Raw genomic sequence first — 21288 nt, forward strand, 5'->3', positions numbered from 1 at the left:
AGGTGATTTGCTTTTGTTTGAGCATTTTGCTGGTTTTAACAGTGCATTAACATGAGAAAGTTCTGCAAAATACCCCAAAACACTCAAGTCAGAGGCCAAGAATTCATAGCTCAGCTCTCTAGAACTGGGCAAGAAAGCCATTGTTATCATGTTCAATAGCAAAAATCTGTCCAAAAGATATAAAACACAGTGTGTGCAACGTCTGATTCGCAATGTGGTGTGAAAACATTCTTGGTAACATCAAAAAGAACCAAGTGACTTGTCAGGGCACAAGTTAACACCTGTTTAATGAAGGAGCACAGTATACCGAGTAAAAAAGGACTGTTCAGGAAGGCAAAGAGCAAGAGAAAGACCATTTTCTTTCATTAGGATGAACTGCTTGCTTACTAAGGTGTTGCTTGTCCCCCATGCTTCTCCCCTCGTCCAAAAGAGTGTAGGATACTATATGTACATCCTCCATCATCTTACTTGTTACCAGTTGGAAGCTTCAACTGCTTGCATGCAAGGAGCTCCTCTGGAAAGGCACTAGTGTCAAACGAGGTGTATGCATTCTTGTATGACAGCAGGAAAACATTATCAAGTTTTACACAGAGAAAGCAAACACTGCACTGTATTTATCAATAGGTAAAGTTACCGTCAGGTCCAAAAGTGCTCCTCAGAATACTCTGTATTTCACTGCAGAAACAGCAAGATGTATTTATTAGCATGCAAGCCTTTGCAACAGTCAATCATGTTTGTGTAAGGGCAGGACAAAAAAGCCACCATTACAGTTAGTTATTAGTATAGCAACATGAAAAATATTAGGCATAAGATTTACCAGTGCAGATGAGATCACTGCTTTAGAGAGTCTATCTTCCTGCCTCCAGCAGCGACCAGCACTTCATTTCCAAAGCAGTATCTTTGCTAAGGTGAAGTTAAGGTTACAAGCATACAGTATGCTCAGTATCTGGTTTTGGGTTTACTATTGTATTCTTAACAGTATTAGAAAGCCCTTAAATCCCTATTATAAGCAACACTTTCTCAGCATGCTGAAATCTGCACCACAGTTGTGATTATTCCAATTGAACTCTAACAATAACTCCTCAAATTCCTCGATTCAGAGTTTACAGCTTGCTTAAATTACATCTTGGCTCCGGGAAACTAGTTAAGTGCAAGAAGCTGATGAAGATGCTGTGATTGCTGACACTTAACACTACAATCGCTGTACCAGTTGTCTTGTTTATCAGTTCAGCCAAGGTTGTACAAAGAATTCAAAATTCTAACCCAATATCTTGTTGAAATGTGCCCTCAGGAAAGGTCCATTTATTGCAATTTACTCTCAGTTGACAGGTATTTGGATAAAACATTTATCTATAAACTACTGTGCCTTACACAACACACCACAGATCCTGACTGTACTCCAGCTTTAGTAAGCATCAGCCAGTATTACACATCTCTTGCTAGATCAAAGGTGAATGGCTGGAAGCTGTTCTCCATTAATGCCTGTCTCTAGCTATTCTCCTCTTTGCAGCTGGAAGCACAAAAGACATCCTGCAAGAGCAGCTGGGTTTTACATCTGTTTTCAGACAGGTCTCTCTCTGGTATAAAAGGCAACACTTCTGCCACCAGTATCTCTTTTCCTGTAACAGGGAAAAGCAACACAAACACAGGCAAAAGAAGGATCATAGACTGGTTTGGGTTGGAAGGGACCTTAAAGCTCCTCCAGTTCCATAGCCCTGCCACAGGCAGGGACACCTTCTACTAGAGCAGCTTGCTCCAAGGCCCGTCCAGCCTGGCCTTGAACACTGCCAGGGATGGGGCAGCCCCAGCTCCTCTGGGCAAAATCACGTGTTAAATCACATTTTTAAATCAGACATTAAATCCCATTTGTCAGTACTATATTGGTTGTGTTTGTCAGTGTCATACAGCACGTCGCAGCAGAGCACGGCCGCCCGCTTGTGCTACCTGCTAACAGCAAACCTGCCTAAGTGGAGGGAGGGCTGTGCTTTGGTGTGGAAAACACTACACACAGCTCTTAAAGACCCATTACATCAGCTCTTCCGCATGAAGACAACAGGGCTAGCAGTTGCTGTCAGCTTTAGAAGAGATGTTAAGCAACCTACGTGTGCTTTATCTGGGAGGGAAAAAGAAAAGGCAAAGGCAGAATTTTGTCTATGTTAGAGCAGGGAATCCAAACATGTTCATGGTTTGCATGGTCATTCACTTCAGATTCTGAACACCATTGTGTGGTAAGGCCAGAGCTGCCATCTACATTCAGAAGCTGTTTGGGCCTTGCCCCTTCATCTTGATTTCAACAGAATAAAACCTCCTGAAAACACTTCTTACATGTAGTCTTCTCTTCCAGTTGGGAACATTAATTCATTTCCTTGTAACTTCCAGCTACCATCATACTTCTATGGAGTACAAGCAGTAGATGCAATACCCAGGTGGAAAGGAGCACCAGCCTGAAGTCTTAAAACTCCCCACATCATTTCCAGCCAGAGGGACAACCGACATACGGTTGTCCCTTAACCTCAGCAGAGAGATGCTGGGTGCTCATGAACTGAGATTTTACATGTTATATTCACTGCAAGGCCATTTCTCAACTGTCAGCAGATCCAGCAAGTTACTTACTGTACTCAACAGCAGGAGACCAGACCTCAGCCATGAGGTGTGCCTTTACCTTACCATAACCACATCAGCTTCCACCAAATGCTGTCATCTTTTACCTCCACCACTCTTCTTACAGAGATTTCCAAGTGACACCATTCCTGTACAGTCCCTCAGGAAAGGCATGTATGAGAAAGTCTGTATTTTCTTCCCAACTTGGGCACTCCAGAGGCAGACTCCCTGACCTAACGTGAAATCCCATGCCATTTACCCAAACCAGGAGTTCTGCATCCAAGGCCATCTGCACATATCCAATGGGAATAAATATACTACTTCCTTCAAAAACTTTTCCCTTTCTTTGAGCCAGGCTCTTTCCCTGCTATCCCACAGCATATCCTTGCACTTAGGAGAAGGCACCAAGCGCAATACTCCCTTTCTAGCTTTGCAGAGAGGGTACAGAAGGGACAATACCTGTGAGCAGTTTTAAGGGCATCAGAATGGACAAAACAGCAGATTTCGAGTCCCAGAAAGTAACACTGCCAGAATTCCCTTCCTGGAGCCTGCCAACAAGCAACAGCACTTCTGATCCCTGCAGAAACCACCATCCTTCGCTCCATGTTGCTCTTCTGCAACTTGTGAAGTACCACGAACTCTTCCCAACAGGTCTGAAAGCTCTACCATGAAGGGCAGCAGCTCAGCATCTCCCTGCCATGCCTACATGAGTATGAAACATAGCACTTAAGAGAGAGATAAAGAACCCAAAGTATGTTCTCTTGTTGCAGCACATTGTTTTCAAGTCAAACTATGAGGCTCCGAGGACAGGGGGGAGCCTGATGGCTGAAGTAGACTGCTGTTTCCCAAAAGCTGTGGCTCCCAGCCAAAGCCAGGCAAGCATGGAGCAGATGGAGTCCTGGCAAGGCCTCTACTGTCCCTGCATTAGCAGCATCTGCTCATTACCCAGAACCCTCGCCTGCTTTATCTAATGCTCCAGGAAAAGCATTTTGATTTGATTCATTTCAGTTCGGTAACGTGCAACACAATTAGTGGTAAAATCAAACTGGAGCACTGCCAGTGCTGACAATAGGAAACAAGGCAGAAGAAATATGAGGCCAGTGGGTTGGAATTCAAAAATCACAACTGTGGATCAAGTTGCCAAGTCCCGTTGCCCCAGGTGTACATAGAGTGCCCCCGCTGAGCACTGGCATGGGCAGAGGGAACTTCATTTCCCCCCCATACATTTTTCCCTCATTTACCTCTCCTTGTTTCTCAGAGGCTGACACCGTCGGAAACATCCACCCGAAGTCATAATTCAATTTTGCTTTAGTACCATCACGGAGTTACAATTCACTCTGGACGCAGGCATCCCAGGAAGACAAATCTTTCTCCTTCCTATATTTCATCTGCCCTGGGAAGCGTTTGCTACTACAGAACCAGCAGAACAGTGCTGTAAGGCAGGCACGGCGCGAGCAGAATCTGCCTGTTAGCTCTTCCCTGTGATCGGGTGCCAAGGACATCGCTGCGTGAGCTCTGTTGAACTGGGAGAAACTGATGTTATCTGAGCGAGTCTGCGAGCCAGGGATTCGACAGAGAAGTCTAGACTCTTTGCCTGACAGCACCACCTCCAACACTAGCAGATGGTTTCTCTGTGTTAGTCAAACTTACAAACAAAGAGAAAAGGGAGCTGGAAAAGTACAACAAAGAACAATCAAACACATTATCTTCAAAGTCATCCTCTCCCTCCCCAAGCCGAAAATCATGCTCTCCACCAAAGTGTAAATACACACTTCCAGCTTCCAGTTACTCAACATTTCTAAAACCAGCCTTTATAATTCCCTATTCACATAGAAACTAATCTATTCTGACCAGGCTTCTCAAATCAGACTAACTGCCATACCACAGAGCCCATTGAAATTTCTACCCAAAAGAATAGAAGGCACTAAGGTTTATGTAAACTAGTTTAGTCACAGCACACCCAGGACTGACACAAGGAATGCGACAGATAAAAACCCCAAACAGATTATTAGATTATTCAGTGGGAGACTAGAAAACAAACAAAAGAACCTCATTGTTTGGTACACTGGACAAAAAGCCAACACTTAAAACTATCACAGTTATAATTTCCTATGACTTGAGTAAATAATATTAATGAGTCTTCTGCAACAGCAGACTTGCTGTTGGCAGAAAACACTGCCCATCAACGATTTTTAGCCACAGAAAACCATTACAGCATGATTCATGCTAGAAAAACAACTAAGGATGCTGATCATCTCAAAACAGTTATTTTCACATATAAAGCATTAACTTTACTTCTAAACTAAACCACAGAGATTAGAGATTTAATTGGGATTACCCATCTTTTTTGTCTTCACATGCAGACGTGTCAGGATCAAAGATAATAGGTTTACAAGCACCCTAACTTTCAAAATACTCTTTATTCATACCCAAGGAGAGGTTTTCAAGTGTCAAATCATACATTTTAAAGACAGATGATGAGCTGAGCTCTGTGAGCAAGTCAGCCTAGGATCCCAACTGGCCAGCACTGTCCAAACCTGACTTTTACAATTGCTGTTTCCACGGCCTGTTGGTCTCTTGTTACCCATTACACAAACATCTAAGTGTATTTAAAACAAGGATTTTATTAAGGTTTCATTAAATATTAGGTCAAAGTATGTAATAACCCACCACTGCAAACCAACACTTCCGTGGAGAAAATGTGCATCCATACGCTACGCCAAGAGAGGATGCAGATTAATCACATGCAAGTTTACCAGTATTCCCATCACAAAGCTCCACAGCATCCCAAGGGAGTTTTGGACAGAGGAGAAGGCTGGTGGAAGAAAATGTAATATTTTTATAGCAAAACAAGTTATTTGCTTAAGATAGCTTGGCTGGATGACAGCCTGGCACTCCAGCTTTGTGTAGCAGTTCCAGTAGGAATTAAACATCAGCTTTAATAGGTGCTATGTTCCAATGCCTCCTAATGCATTTAGGGTTATTGGCCAACTTTCTCACATAAAAGCAAGTGTGTGCGTGTGTGTGTGGATACAGGATTACAGACACACAAAAAGCTGAGCACAGCTGCTTCATTTTTGTAAAGCCCTTTTTTTTTTCCAATAGGGAGGAGAGTTGTGGTTACTTACCGTCCTCGTAAGCTGCTACAGCCAGGGAGCTGTTTATCCTCACAAAGGAGACATGTGGCCGAGGTCCAGCATCACCAGGACCATGCACTGCTTCCAGAATGGGGGCTGTGTAGTCCCAGGTGCGAGTGTCCCACAACCTCACTTCTCCTGATGTGTATCTGGAAAAGAAGGCTATTGTTCACCCCCAAACATCTGAAAGGGGAACTGCGGGAGGAGGGAGGAAGAAACAAAAAGCATCTTAAAACCCAACACCATCTACAGCTCCTGGAGTGATTCTCCTCCTGTTTACACACACACTCTGTACACAAGCCCATCAACTTTGCTCATTTTATTCCCATTTACTGAATGTAACATCAAGTCTAAGGCAGTAAACTGGAGCTACAAGAATGACACGACTGAGCTACCACATGTTACCAACCATCAATATTAGGTTTACAACCAGAATGCAAGTAGAGCTGTGCTCAAGGGGGAGAAGGCAATCAAGCAACAAGTCATGGCAAAACTTCAAACTGCTTCTTTTTGGTCTTTAAAAGTCCGTGATTGTGGCTGGGCCAAGGAAAGGCTGTTTAATCAGAGCGTTTATGTACATACACACAAGCACTCACACACATACACCCATCCAACCCACTGCTCTTCATAGAAACTTCTTAATGTCTCACCAACAGATCAGATTTGCCTACGCCTCTGAAGACTAATTATTTTATTAATACTATCAAGGGTTGTCTTTAGAATGAACACTTACTAGAATAAAGTGCTGCCTTCTCTGCAGAAGGCTCTCCACTGAAACATCAGAAAAACCTGTAGTTTAGCATCAGTGTGCCAGTGAGAACACGAAAAAACAGAACTACACTTCCCAGATAATACCGAATGTATCTAAATGAACAAAGGTTTTACACAGCAAGCAACACAGAAATGGGTCTGTGTCATCTTTCCTGCAGCACACAACATCCTATTAAAGAACCCCCCCCTCGAAACTCTGCTTCCTCTATGTCACAGAGGACACAGGAGAGGGAGGAGAAGCTCCCTCTAAGACTGGTCAAAGAACACAGTGCAATAGCCATTTGGAACAGTTCAGTAACTGAGTTCGGACAGAACTATGACAATCAACACTGTCAAACAGTCTCAGATGTCTTTCTCTGCCACAGCTGGGACTTGGATTCTGTAGGAAAAAGCAGGATGCTACCTGCTCCATCAGCTTCGTCTTTGTTCCCATTTTTGGGGGGTAAAGTATTTCAAAAGAATGATCCTCATAAGGCTCAAAGATCTAACAATGAGAAATCTGGCTGCCCTATAAGGGGAAAAAGAAAACAGTTATTTACAAGGGAGGTGAAGTGCTTAATAAAGATTCAGAAGATGCTGGACTTAGACTCGGGTTACCCAGTTCTCTGGGGAGTACCATGCAATGGGTTACAGGTACTCCGAGCAGATCACTCCCAACATCTCTGGGTGAAAATGCTCCACTTCATACAACTAATTAAAGTGCCTGAGGGGGCGGTGAAACCTGTCAAGCAGAAAGAGATGCACATTAATTCTCTGCACTGAATTGGGAAGAGAGAACTGTGTCCTTTTCACCTGCCTTCCTCATCAGTGTTTTACACAGTAAGAGAGAAGAAAATGAGAGAATAGGGTGGGAAAAGCACTTCTCCCTTTTCCTCCTTCTGCAAATGAGGCCCAAATCCCCCTTCAAATCCTGCTTTCATCTCGAATTTACAGCAGCACTATTTCAAAAGAATAGATCAAGAAAGAAGCTTCCTTCCCCAAAGCAAAATATTCCATGCTGGTCGGAAAAGCAATCCAGATCAGTCCACAACATCAGTTTACAACACCAAAAAGTGCTTATTTCAGATATATTTTAAAACTTAGGAGACAGAACACAGTGGGACAGATAACTGCAAAGATCTATTGCTGTCCCCTTCAACAAGACACACACATAACATTTGGAAGCATTTTAATTTTGAGCTGCTTTGTGTTTCCCTTTATGTTTGAGTTGGTTGGGGTCATGTTTTCAAGCTTAACTGCAAAGAGCAGCAGATTACTCCCAAGGGGGAAGCCAAAAATTCTCCTGTCAGTAAGTGACCCTGAAAACTAAGTCCCAAGAGAGACATAAAATACTGGTAGAGTTGACAGAATATTCATTTTCATCCCCAAATAAGCACAGAAGAACAGCATCTCCTCCTAGTGCATACACATACTCGCTCTCATATAGTCCAGTGTAGGAATGTAAAAAGAGAGACTAACAGATGGAGAAACAGAATGACAGGAATAGAGAAAAGACACAGGGCTGGCTAATTTTCTGAGTGCACTGCTTATGGTTTTAGTATCTAGCATGCAATGCAAGGGATTCAGGACTCAAGACACACCACCATCCATAAAAAAGAACAGGGACTGCAATCCTGGAATGAAAGCTCCAACATCACAGCACCACAGCAAGTGCTTAAATTAATTCTAGCTCTGAATTCAACCAAGTCAAAATTCAGCTTGAACCATTCTTTGTTCTTGAAAGACCTGAAGCACCTCTACAGCTAAGCTCAGACTACAACAAACGACCAAAGGTTCCTATCCGTTTGAAATAAACTTCACTCGAATTGATGTGTTTGTGCTGGGACCTGCTTTAAAGCAAGAACTGTCTCTGCTTGGTTGGCTCTGCACCATACTTCCCTGTAGTCTCCTCATCCTCCTCGTCTCCCATGATGGATAGAATCATATAATCACAGACTGGTTTGGGTGGGAAAGGACCTTAAGATCATCCAGTTCCAACCTCCTGCCATGGGTAGGAACACCTTCCACTAGACCAGGTTGCGCCAAGCCCCATCCAACCTGGATTTGAACACTTCCAGGGATGGAGCATTCACAACCTCCTTGGGCAGCCTGCTCCGGTGCCTCTCCACCCTCACAGTAAAGAATTTCTTCCTTATATCTAACCTAAATCTCCTCTGTTTAAGTTTGAGCCTAAAGATAGGTACATGCTGAAGAGCTTTCATCAGAGCACTTCAAGAAAGGACAAGGGCTTTATGTTCATCAGGAAGAAGTGGGAGGATGGCAGCAAGGCATCTTTGCCCCCATCCTTCCTGCATCCCTACCACTATATCTCACTCAGCACACTCATCCTTCCCAGTGCAGCATGACAGCAAATCAGTCCCACGCAGCAAACCTAAAGGATCTGGAGAGATGTTACAAGACCATGATGGAAACACAAGCAGAGGTCTAAGTTTGGGCAGGGAATCAGCATGGGGAAATGGGAGACAAAAACCACCTCCTCAGCTGACAATACGCTCCATTGGCCATCACCACCACATGCCCATTTCCAGCATAGACTGGGCCTCCACCAGAAGAGAACTGGAAGAATTTCAAACTCAGATGAATCCAATTCAGAACTAAAAAATTTAACAGGTTCAACTCCCTGCTTTCAGTGCTGCTGTAAAGAGCAGCACTCTTTCAATTTGTTACCACAACAAAAGGCTTTTAAACTAGTAAAGCACTGCCTTGCTGTAAAAAAATAAATAGGCCACTTTACTGCAGACACTTGGCAACTCTGCCATAGCAATAGATGGCTGAAGAGTGCAACATGCACATGCTGCACTTCACAAAACCTATTTCTAGATAATGTCAGTATTTCTATTCATTTCCTACCACAACTTCTACACTTCGCCATGAATATCTACTTGGGTTACCAGCTGCTGAATGAAAGATGCCTCAGAGCAGAACCAAACCATCTGAAAGACCACACCTGATTCACTTCCTTTTAGAAAGGCTGTCCAAAGTCTTGCTTTCCCAAGCACAGGTAAAATTCTCTTGCTTACAATCCTAGGTTTCCCCCTCTCCTTGCCCTGATGCCTTCCAAGGCGTTTCATCCACACAGTTTCAGGGGTCTGCGTGCTTCAATCCCTACTTACCAGGCCCAGTCATCCCCCTCTTAGCGCTCAACAGACACTCTGCACCCAAGTAACTCAGTTTCTCCAACAGACTTACATGTCACCTCTTGCTCTTTTGAACGTTTCAGTGTATACACATGAAAAGCAGCAGCAGGAGAAAGACAGGAGCTGTAATCTTCTAACTATACTCCTTGACAAGCCAGTTCTGTAATTCTGGACAGATATGTATACATCTGTTAAAATGAGTCTGCAAATTCAGCTTAAGCTTTACAGATACACATAAAAACCTTGCTGAAATGGAGCAACAATAGCTGGAATGCATATGGTACAGAGAAACGGCACAAAAATAGATTAAACTCTTATGGTATCTACAAATGCAGCATAATAAAAATACCTACTCACTAATCAAAAGCATTTCAACTACTTTTTATTGGCAGTAATGTCATAATGAGATGAACCATTTCCTCGTGCCCTCTCACATGAGTGAAAGCAGAAGACTGAAGGAGAAAAGAGCTGGGGGTTAAAAGCTGCTGATGTCCCATGATGGCTGGGAAGCAGGTGGTGAAGTGCAGAGCACATGTGGGAGGAAGCCGAGATGCAGCCTGGGCATTGCTCTAATGAAGTGGTGCTGAAGAGGCAGGCGATTTCATAAGGAGAAAAACATCAGGAAACTGGTCAAAACACAGAGTCTCATCTGAAAAAAGCTCAACTGTGTTGGACAGCCATAGCCAGAACAAATTTGGGGACGAGGAGGAGGAGGGGGAGGCTGATCTCTCTCCAGAGCCCCAGATGTCTTTATCGTTGCCTAATGACAATTATACTCAACCAATTAAGACCCTGCTATCACAGTTGCATTGTTAGTAAGCCTTTGGCCCTGAGTGTTGATGGCTGTCTAATTAGTGTTTGTGCAAAGTACAACTGCAACTAATACATAAACTGACAAATACACAAAAGAAAAACTGTTAACAGGAACATTTTCAAAACAGTCGAGGCTCTCCTCGTTTTCAGTCCATGGCACAGCAAAGACAAACTGCTTTCCTTCATGGCTTGCTTACTGCTGGCACTGCAGAATGTCACTTCCAACGAGCAGGTCAACTGGGTTGCTGGTGAAACAGGATGCTGGTGACAGTCCATTTTGTTGGCTGTCTCAAGCACACGATGCCAGGGCAAGTCTTACTACACTAAGTTGGTGTGAACACCAAAGATATCTCAGAAATCAGTTCATATTTTCCGTGTTTTCTCTAAAGAATCTGTAGCAAGGAAATAAAAAGGAAAGAGAAAGAAGCCCCCTTTGTTTCACAGTCAGGTTTGATTTCCAGAAGGCAAAGCCTGTTCAGTTTCCAGATACCTGCGGTGATCAACAAAACACAAGAAAAAACCCAACAACTTTGTTTCAGGCAGTCAGTGACCATCTGTTAATACTCAACAGATCTTATTATGAAGTCCTTACAATGTCAATGCATTTTATTGAAGTCAGTAGGAATTTTGCTCAAGTAACAGTCGCCAGCTATAGTTCTGTTTGAACGGATGCCTGTTGATAAGTAAGTAAAATAATGAGTATTTTGCATGGTCTTGCTGCAACAAGCATCTCGGACCTTTCATCCCTATTCCACCAAAAGCAAGTAACCAGTCCTTCATGTGGTTAATTAAGGTATGCAGTCAGTGACCCCCTCAGGAGGCTTAAGAATAAGGTCCAAATAAACCCAAGCCCGAACGCCTTTGGAAGCTGGTTCAAACTGCTCCTAAGCTTCATGTTCTCCATGAGGCAGTGGTAATTCGTAACGTTCCATTTCAAACAAAAGCTCTTCACCACAACCACTGCAAGCTGGAAGATGCCACAATGGCAACATACAATACTGAAATGAAATGGATTCTATTACTTTCTTTATACTCAACATTAAGACCCAACAAGTCTTCTCTGAAATGAGGCATAATGATGCTTAGATACACTTATCACAGTGTTAGATACCTCACAGAGCAATTATGTGAAGACTTTGATTTTGCCACTACGTATATAATCAACAGGTAGCTTGGCTAAGGGATTCCTTAAGGGAAAGATTCAGGAAAAAGAAGCTACAAGCAAGGAGTTAACAACTACTCTATATGGCAGAAAGGCATATAAATAGAACACAATAACCAATACAAATGAAACAAGAAAGAGAAAATTTTCTGCCATTATAAAGCACAGCAGAAAGCTATGCCATAAAATACAAGAAAAAAACAGATGGGGTTAAACCAAACCCAGCATCTGAAACAATCCTAACACAGGTAGAAGAACGTGAAGCAGACAAGTAATGTCCCTGATTTCATCCCAACACTATTTTGGGTTGCTTGAGACATGAGTGCAGCTATGAGAAAAGTGACTAACTTGTACCAAAACGGATCTGGAAACACTAAGATTGAACATGTAGGAAGCACATTCTGAGCATTCCCAAACTCTTCTGCTGGGAACATGACTTCCCCATTCATCAACCCACGTCCATCTGTGGATCACTCATAGATACTGAGCTGCAAAGAGCTTATACTTTCCTTCTTATAGCCTTATTTAGGAAACCACAGCTCTAGAAAGTGGGTTAAGCTGCAGGAGATAACGCGCAGTTCTTCTGCAGGTTATTGTTGTTATCTGTAATAGAATTAGTATTTTTCCATCCCAAGTACTTCTGTGTGCCTCACCTCCTTATTAATTTGAAGTGGATGTAAATGTCATACCAAGGGAATAGAATCAAGCCAAAGGGTTATATGGCAGGAAAAACACTTTAATGAACACTTACAAAAGCAGCAGTTAGAGAAAGACAAACTGTCTCTAGTAATTTCCTTAAGGCCAAGAAACTCCCATCATTTAGATCAAAGTTCCAGTGTCTTGCATCAGCCCAGGCCCACTGATTCAACCAGTTGCTCTGATCAAGGAAACATAATACTGTGGGTACTGTCATGGCAGGAGGAAAAGAAATAAATCATCTTTATCAAAAGAATTCAAGAGGAATTGGGTTGCAATCTGGGGAGGATCTGCTCCATCAGACCTGTTATTTCCTAAAGGACAAACACATAATGCAACAAATAAATCAATGGCTCCAGTTTCAGATACAGGGGAGAAAACTCCACTGGAAGACGATGTAACTTGGAACGTTTACGTGTTGGAAGGGACACAGACTGCAACATACTGCAAACAGCAGAGAGGGTAAGTATCACCTGAACTCCAGACACTGATGGCAAAAGCACAGGGGCTGGTAGGCTGGGGAAACAGTAAAAGTGCAATGATAAGTTTACCAGAAAGAAGGATGGGTTTGTCTGCTCTCAGGAGAAAATCAGGCTTTGCAAGCTCAAAAATAACAACTGTGACTTGAGAACTGGGCATTACTAAGCACACAGCCCGTCTCGCTGCAGCAGCGCATTCATCTGCACCTAGCACAACCCAGAGGTAAATCAATAGCTCCATGGTCAGGCAGGCTGGCAAAGCATCTTTCACAAAGAGTCGGGATCAAGCTTCTGCTCTTGGTTTCACCTGAAAGGCTCTTTTCCATAATTGACAGAGAAGCCAACGTGCTTGTCACTGAACACAACCTTACCTAACTCCCGTAGTTTGTCATCTGACCGCTCTGAAATGATGTCATCCCCTTTTCAACCCTCCTAAAGGTGACTCACGTGAAAAAAAGGAAGGTCTGACACTGACTATCTCTTAACAATGATGAGAATGAGTGAAGATGACACAAAAGGTCTAGGGAGGGCTGAAGGAAAAAGGCAAGCATTTTACCTTCTGCCTTACTGCTTTGTTTTACATCCAGGCTCTCAGTCACCAAGAGGGGAGGGAGAAACCTATCAAAGTTGTGCCATTATACAAGCACAATTCAAGCAATTAAGCAAGGCAGGGGTTTATTCAGGCTGCTGTTCAAGACTTCAGTTTGTTAACTTTGATTCATTTTCATTACTAATTAATATTTTGGTTTCCTCAGGTCTGCACACTGAATTAAGATGCAAGAGCTAATAACAAATACCTTGAGAATAACCCACAAGCCCTATAGCAAAAACCAAAGAAACCCAAACCAAATTAGATGAGAGTTGACATGAAGTTTGGAAAGTGCAGGGAAGTGTTTTCAAGCCTTTCGGGCTAGTTTCACACATCATTATGAAGCTGAAAAGAACAGCAAGTCATTTGCAGGTCACCTTTGAACATAAGGGAAGTAGACTGGGAGGTGATCACAGAGAACAAAGACACCCACCACATAGTAGTAGCTACTTACATTATGTTGCTCATAATGACTTAAACTGTTAAGGTCCAAATTGTCTGGAAGTGCTGCAGTGTTTAAACTGTAACCCCCATAAGACTCTTCAGAACAAAGGCAACTGTATGAAAATCATTTCAGGGCATTCCTCAGTATGAGAGAATCAAAATTTATCACTACTTCTAAACCAGACGATTCCCCCAACTACACAGAGTGTTTAGGAAGTTCTTTTCCTTCTCATTACCTTTATCAAGCATCACTTGGAGAAATACCATGTGTGCTAGGTCTGCTCCACCCTGAGAGGGAGGAAGTGCTCATCTACTGATTTATGGAGGCATTCCAGAGCAGCAAAATCTCGCTAGATGTAACCCAAGAAAATGAAGTCTCTAGGAAAGATGACAATACTTATGGGGGAAGGAGGAAACTGTGAAGAGACGAACCACAGGCTGATTCCCAGCCTAGCCTGTAAGAGGGGCAGGGACTCCACACAGCATCTGCTAGATGGGTCTCTAACAGCAGTAGCACAGCAGAAGCATACCCCTGTATTTCCATTTATGCGAGCTCTTCACTAACAGTTTACCATTCTTTCTTCAGCTAAGGAAAACTGAAGAAAGAAAAAGCAGATACCTTTATATATCTGGGTATTTGGAAGGATGGACTGGCTCCTGTTTATTTTCATTTGGGAAGCTTTCAGAGCTACAAACAGCAGCAGTAAAGCCAAAGTGCCCCTTCTGCAAGCATAAAAGTTAACACCCTGCACACTAAAACATCACCCTGCCTCACAGCAGACCTGGTGGGGTTTTACAGTAAGAGTTGTGAGGTAAGATGACAGCCACCAACACAAGGCAGGTTTGCCACACAGCTCAAGAACAGCCACACGTGTATTCCACACAGACAGCAACACAGTCTCACAACACACTACATGTTACACCACAGGATCCACTGTGTAATGACAACACAGTTCAAACAAGGACCAGACACATGCTCTGAGATCGGCGTCTCCAGGATGACCAAACCTCTGCCTGCCGATGCCCATCAGTGTGGCTGTCAATACTGCCCAGAAAAAGAAAGCAGCAGTTTTCCTGTCTGAACATGTGCTTGCTTGAAAGATATAAATAAGCTTTTATTAAAAGACGATGAAGAAATCCAGGCATTCTGCACTGCAACCAAGCATACAACAGCATTAGGTGCAGTGAACCCAATCACCAGTGGTAATTTATAAAAGCCAAGCGAGCAGGCATATAATTGCTTTAAGTAAACTCTGACTTAATAGATAAAACTACATTTGAATTGAATACAGAGGGGAGGGGGAGGACAGCATCCCTTTAAAGAAGATCCTTCGAGACATGTAACTGTAGAAAGGCTGGCGAATACAACATTGATTGGGAGTGAGGTAACCACAAACACCACTGTCTCAAATGAAAAGGGATTCAAGGTCTGACCCAGAAAACAAGCGTCGTAACCGCTGGGATGAAAATTTAATGATAAACACAAGATGCTCTGTGCAGGCCGGATTGAATTATCTGATGTCAGCCAGGAAATGCAAGGCGCTCGGAGAAAGAGGAGCTGCTAGCAGCCACCTTCCACTCGCAGCTCAGGTTGCGCTTAATCAATCCTTGATATTCTGCCATCTTCTGGCTTGAGCTTTGGCAGCAGTGTGGAGAGAAGAGGAGAGTCCATGAAATAGGTGCATTTCTCTAAGGAAGAGCTAACCCTGCACAGTTTATCTTTGCTTCCTTACATAACGTGAACAAAAGAGATCTCCTCCTGAAGCACTTCAGGCAAACTGCCTCCAACACGCTTGTGGCTGCTGCTCCCGGTCACTCTGCTCAGAGCTTGCACAAACTCCTTTTCAGAAAGAGTAAAATAAAAAACCTCTAAATAAAAATTACCCCACTTTACTGCTTCAAACAGTGCTGGACAGTGAAGAAAACAAGATCAGGTCTATCACAGCGCAGGGTCACATCAAGAAAGGTTGTTCCCAGACTTGCTAAAGACTCCAAATGCACAACAGCCCCAGCATTTCTGCTGGGGATCCTTGCTCTCCACCCCCCTTGTTTGATTTTTAGAACCATTCTCTGATCTCCCAAGATCCCAACTTGAGCATCCTGAAACCTGGGAGCAGCTGCTGTGCACTGCCACAGTTTCCAGCTATAAAGACAGAATGTAATGCCTGGCTGGTCTGACCAAGCTGAGCCAGAGTGCTGCAGCTGCTCCCCAAAGTCAGGCAGCAAAAACCCACCTAAAAACTGAGCAGCCCTATCTGATCCAGTGCAGCAGCCTGACCACAGAAGAAAGAAAGGTAAATGATGCCACAGGCCACTGCTGAGAAACCCCAGGAAATGCCACACACAAAAGCAGCCTTAAGATCATCACTGACTTCTGAAGCCTTGTACGAGTTTAGCCTTACGCATACAGCCAGTCTCCCTGTAACCTAGTATTATTCACATATATAAGCACGTAAGTGTTTGTGAAACTGGAGATATAATCCTTAAATGTAACAGATAATTGATATTTATACTGAGAAGAATATTGACTTCTGCTAACCTCAGCTATTAAATTACTTCTTCAGTACTGAACGAATGCAACAGCTACTATTGATCACCAGATTCATTACACTTTTATTACAAATTTGAAAGCACAATGCCATTAAGTACAATACTATAAGCAGGGAGAGAAAGGGGAGGGTTATGTTTGGGTTTAAAGAAGACAAACAACAAAACCCCATCAAATTCCTCAGTCTCCCCTCCTGAACATGCACATAAGTAATTTCCCTGCACCGTTTCCTAATGTCCTTGGAAGTTTTAGTGATAACTTGACGTCTGTGTTGTTTGATATTCACCATTATTGGCAGAACAATGAATTCATCTTCTTTGGGGCAAGATTCACAGGATAGTTTTCTACTTGAAGCAACTTAAAGAGATGCTGTCAGAGACCTCAAGCTACCAAAGCAGAGTGAAAGGCAAGCAGTAAACAGCAAAGGAAGGAGTGTAACTTTGTCCTAATACTCTAAACATTTCATTTCCTAACCAGATCAAATCAAACAGCTGAATTCTGATTTCTCTGTGTTGTTGTACTAAATATACGCTCATAGCTTCATAAAGAGATACTATTTACTAAACATTATCTCAGAGAAGGGAAATGACTGACAAGTCATGCGAGTGAAACCTGGAACATAGCTTTTCCTAATGGATACACACGTGCGGCTTTTCCCTCGGTGGTCTCTTTCCTGCTCATCTATTCCCACAAACCTTTCAGGAACCACAATTTTCCAATGGCACCGCCTCCCTTCACCATGCCAACTGCTGCAAACTCACCAAGAGCAGCAGGAGACACTGGAGGAACTGGGGAACCAACATGAAAACACTGTGTGAAACTGCATAAACCCAACTTCCATAATACACCAAGCTGAAATACAGACTGAGCTGAATATGCAGGACTGTTGTCCTTTGGTTATTAATTCTTTAGATACTTAATTTATTCTGCTTATCTTCTACATATTCTATATAAAATTCTATAGTATATATTCGATAAAATTCTATATATTGCATATTTGGATATAAACACAATGGAGAAAATGAAGAAAAAGAAGAGCTGGAGGTCTTGGCAGCAGCATGGAGACAACTGGGGTTTCTGGCTCCCAAAAAAGTACAGGAGGTTTCATTAGAGACAGTGGAATGGATGCAGCAGTGCAGATCCCTGGCCAAGGCCAGGAAACACAGTGCCCAAGCTGAAGGGCACAGAAGAAGGCAGGCTGCTGTGGGCTTAGCTGGAGCCCAGCCACAGACCACAGCAGGCTGGGACATGTGGTGTCTGAGCGCTGCCTCAAGGGTCTCACATCAGGCACTAAGATCTGCGGTCCTCCAGCCACACAACTTCTTCCATGGCCACTGTTCTGGTTAACCACTGTGTGGCACTGCCCCTCCAGAGGTCACAGACTTCACGGCTCATCAGCAGAGCCATTTCCATTCCTCTAACACAACCAACTACAGCAGTGAAAACACTGCACGAGAAGCGGAGAAAGGGAAGCTCAAGGAACTCAATGAACAGGATGGCAGAGAGAAGAGAACGGGAGACCTGCAAATGCAGAAGGAAAACAAGTGGGAAAAAACAAAACCAAACCAATCATCAAAGATAAAAACTCCCCTTTTCCTCCTGCTGTCTGCCAGTTCAGATTTCTGCTCTCAGTTGCTCAAGAGCATTCCGAGGGTGGTGAGGTGCTGGCACAGGGTGCCCAGAGAAGCTGTGGCTGCCCCATCCCTGGCAGTGTTCAAGGCCAGGTTGGACACAGGGGCTTGGAGCAAGCTGCTCTAGTGGAAGGGGTCCCTGCCCACAGCAGGGGGTCGAAACTGGATAAGTTTTAAGATCCCTTCCAACCCAAACCATTCCATGATTCTATGAAAAGCCTATCAATGTGTACAGGAGTTACCTACACCCAGTGTATTTCAAAGCACATTTCTTTCAACCAGTGTGTGAATCTTATAGTACTTCATAGTTTTCTCTAATCCCATAATGCATAAGCATACCATTAATGTGAAGTGCCACCATAAATATGGAGCTCTGGTATGTTGAGGACAGTATTCTCTGACTTGCCCCCAGGATGACACCATTTGTATTTACTCGTGTGGCTTCTTCTGGAGGGCTACTAATTCCTGAACCTGTAAAATTCAAGCAGTAAAGCCTTACATCTATTGACACAGTCATGGTAACCTCTTCTAAGCGTTTGTGAGGTTCTTAAAATTGTATTTAAAAGTATATTTAAACCAAATGAATAGCTAACATTACATCAAGGTCCTGACAAGGCTTTATATTAGGGAAATATATCGGGTTTTGGGTGTTCTTCACCTCCCTAGATTGTCTTCCAAATAAAAATGGAGGAAAGTCACAGTCCTAAAGTTATCTTGCACAGCACACAAGAACATCCTTGAGATTAAGGGATTTTATGGAAAAAGTAATGAAGAGAGCATGTTTCAGTAGATGTGTATCACATTTAACACACTCTGGGTGCTTCCACAGCAAAACAAAGGATACAGCTCATCACAAAGTACTGCAGACTTTACAGGGACCGCATGCACATGAGACAGCTTTTTGAACAGCACAATAAAAACCTGCACTGCTGAAATGACTTGCAGGTAACCATGATCAGTCACCTGAAGGACAGTCACCATCACTCACAAAGGAACTATGGTTAGCAAAAGCCATTCTTGTCGCCTCTAACAAGTGCTTCTGTTGAATGAGTTAAAAGCAGTACAGGAGATTTCAAGCAGTGTGAGGATCAGGCAGCCTCGTACTCACCCAGCAATGACAACTCCATCACAGGAATGTACATCACACAGAATCCTTCCCAGCTCGTACCGCAGCTGGCTCACAGCACCGATGCGGTTCTGCACAGAAAGAAGACACGGTGTTGGCACTGCCACACAGCCACTGACTTGGGCAGGAGGGTTGATCTGCTGGAGGACAAGAGGCTCTGCAGAGGGACCAGGACATGCTGGATCCATGGAATGAGGGCAATGGGATGAGGTTCAACAAGGCAAAGTGCTGGGTCCTGCACTTGGGCCACAACAACCCCATGCAATACTTGAGGCTTGGGGAAGTGCAGCTGGAAACTGCTCATGGGAAAGGAGCTGGGGGTGCTGATTGATGGAGCTGAACATGAGCAGCTTGTGCTCAGGCAGCCAGGAAGCCACCAGCATCCTGGCCTGGATCAGCACCAGTGCGGCAGCAGGGCCAGGGCAGTGGTTGTGCCCCTGCACTGGGCACTGGTGAGGCTGCACCTCAAATCCTGTGTTCAGTTTTGGGCCCTTCACTCCAAGAGAGACCTTGAGGTGCTGGAGCAGGGCCAGAGAAGGGCAGCGGAGCTGGTGCAGGGCCTGGAGCCCAAGTGTGATGGGGAAGGGCTGAGGGACCTGGGGGGTTCAGTGTGGAGAAGAGAAGGCTCAGGGGGGACCTGATGGCTCCCTACAAGTGCCTGAGAGGAGGATGGAGCCAGGAGGGGCTGGGCTCTGCTCCCAGGGAACAAGGGATGGGACAAGAGGAAACGGCCTCAAGCTGCCCCAGGGCAGGTTTAGATGGAGCTGAGGAACAATTCCTGCCCCAGAGGGTGCTCAGGCATTGGAACAGGCTGCCCAGGGCAGGGCTGCAGGCACCGTCCCTGCAAGTGTTCACACCCCGTGGAGATGAGGCCTCAGTGCCATGGGGCAGTGGTGGCCTTGGCACTGCTGGGGAACAGTTGGACTGGATGAGCTTAAAGGGCTTTTCCAACCCAGATGACTCTATGATTAATTTAATTCTTTGTGGAAAACTCCAAGCTTTGCTATTGCTACCGATAAGCTGCAGTGCAGCTGAGAGAAGTCACACACACCTTATACTTGCTGCCTGGAATTGTTACAGATGGAAATGAAGGAGAAGCGCTATCACTGTTCATTATCACTCATAATCTTCAGGCAGAGAAAGAACTATCACAACAACAACAAAATGATCGCTTTCTTTTAAGCCAGGGTATGTAATGAGCAGAGGAGGAAGCTTTCATCTTAAAGACTGATTCTCAGTGGATTGTTGAGGTATAAAAGTCTCTCTCAAAGTCAGTGGAGCAGCACAGCAAACAAAGACTCACTCCCAAAAGCAATCAGCCAATGGGGTGAAAAAAAAGGTAAGGGAGCTAGGAGTAGGTCTCATAAATCCTTCAGCAGCTTTCCCCTTTCCACTGGCTAAAAGCAGCTGCAATACAAAAGACCAACTTTTCACCACCACTTCCTTGAACCAAGTTCCCATTTTTCTACAGCATCCCTTTTACCTTCCAGTTGGTTTTCAATGTGCGCTCCCTGGCCCGGCAGTTCCTGAGGGCAAGCTTCCAACAGGCATGATCGGAGATGCTTGTATCCAACAGGTACCCTTCCTGTTGGCACAACCTGTACCACAACACTTCATCTTCTGCAAGTGCCTTCCACGTCCTGCTGACCTAGAAACAAAACATATAGACATGTATAGCATGAAGCTGTAAAACATGGATTTCATAGAAAATTACTTAAGTAACATCTGAAATGCACATGTATAAATCAATATAGAATCACAGAATCATAGAATAGTTAGGGTTGGAAAGGACCTTAAGATCATCTAGCTCCAACCCCCCTGCCATGGGCAGGGACACCTCACACTAAACCGTATCACCCAAGGCCTTGTCCAACCTGGTCTTGAACACTGCCAGGGATGGAGCATTCACAACCTCCCTGTGCAACCCATTCCAGTGCCTCACCACCCTGAGGCACTCTAAATTCTTAACTAAACAAATGTATTTTTTCACCCTTTATACTACTGAGAGCATAAAACCCCCAAACCTTTAACAAAAGGCTTGTTGTCTGTGGATTCTTTTGAAAGTACCTAAATTTTTACTCCACTAAAACTCCTTGCAAGATGGACACCAGTGTTCAGTGCCACACTGCCTCTAACACACTGAAAAATCAGTGC

General features: G+C 44.0%; 1 protein-coding gene across 1 annotated transcript in view; it reads right to left on the reverse strand.

Moving 5' to 3' along the window:
* FBXW8 (F-box and WD repeat domain containing 8) overlaps positions 1-21288 on the reverse strand; it is a 53986-nt gene that overhangs the window by 21418 nt on the left and 11280 nt on the right. Inside the window, exons 3-5 of the mRNA XM_057414638.1 lie at positions 20618-20782; positions 19117-19205; positions 5730-5887 (exon numbers count right to left, since the gene is read on the reverse strand). Coding sequence (XP_057270621.1) covers positions 5730-5887; positions 19117-19205; positions 20618-20782 — 412 coding nt within the window. The remainder of the gene's footprint in view (positions 1-5729; positions 5888-19116; positions 19206-20617; positions 20783-21288) is intronic.

The sequence above is a fragment of the Pezoporus wallicus genome, unplaced genomic scaffold (genome assembly GCF_028554395.1).
Source record: "Pezoporus wallicus isolate ANWC-B61680 ecotype Strahan unplaced genomic scaffold, APGP_CSIRO_Pwel_v1 contig_10548, whole genome shotgun sequence".
NCBI lineage: Eukaryota > Metazoa > Chordata > Aves > Psittaciformes > Psittacidae > Pezoporus > Pezoporus wallicus.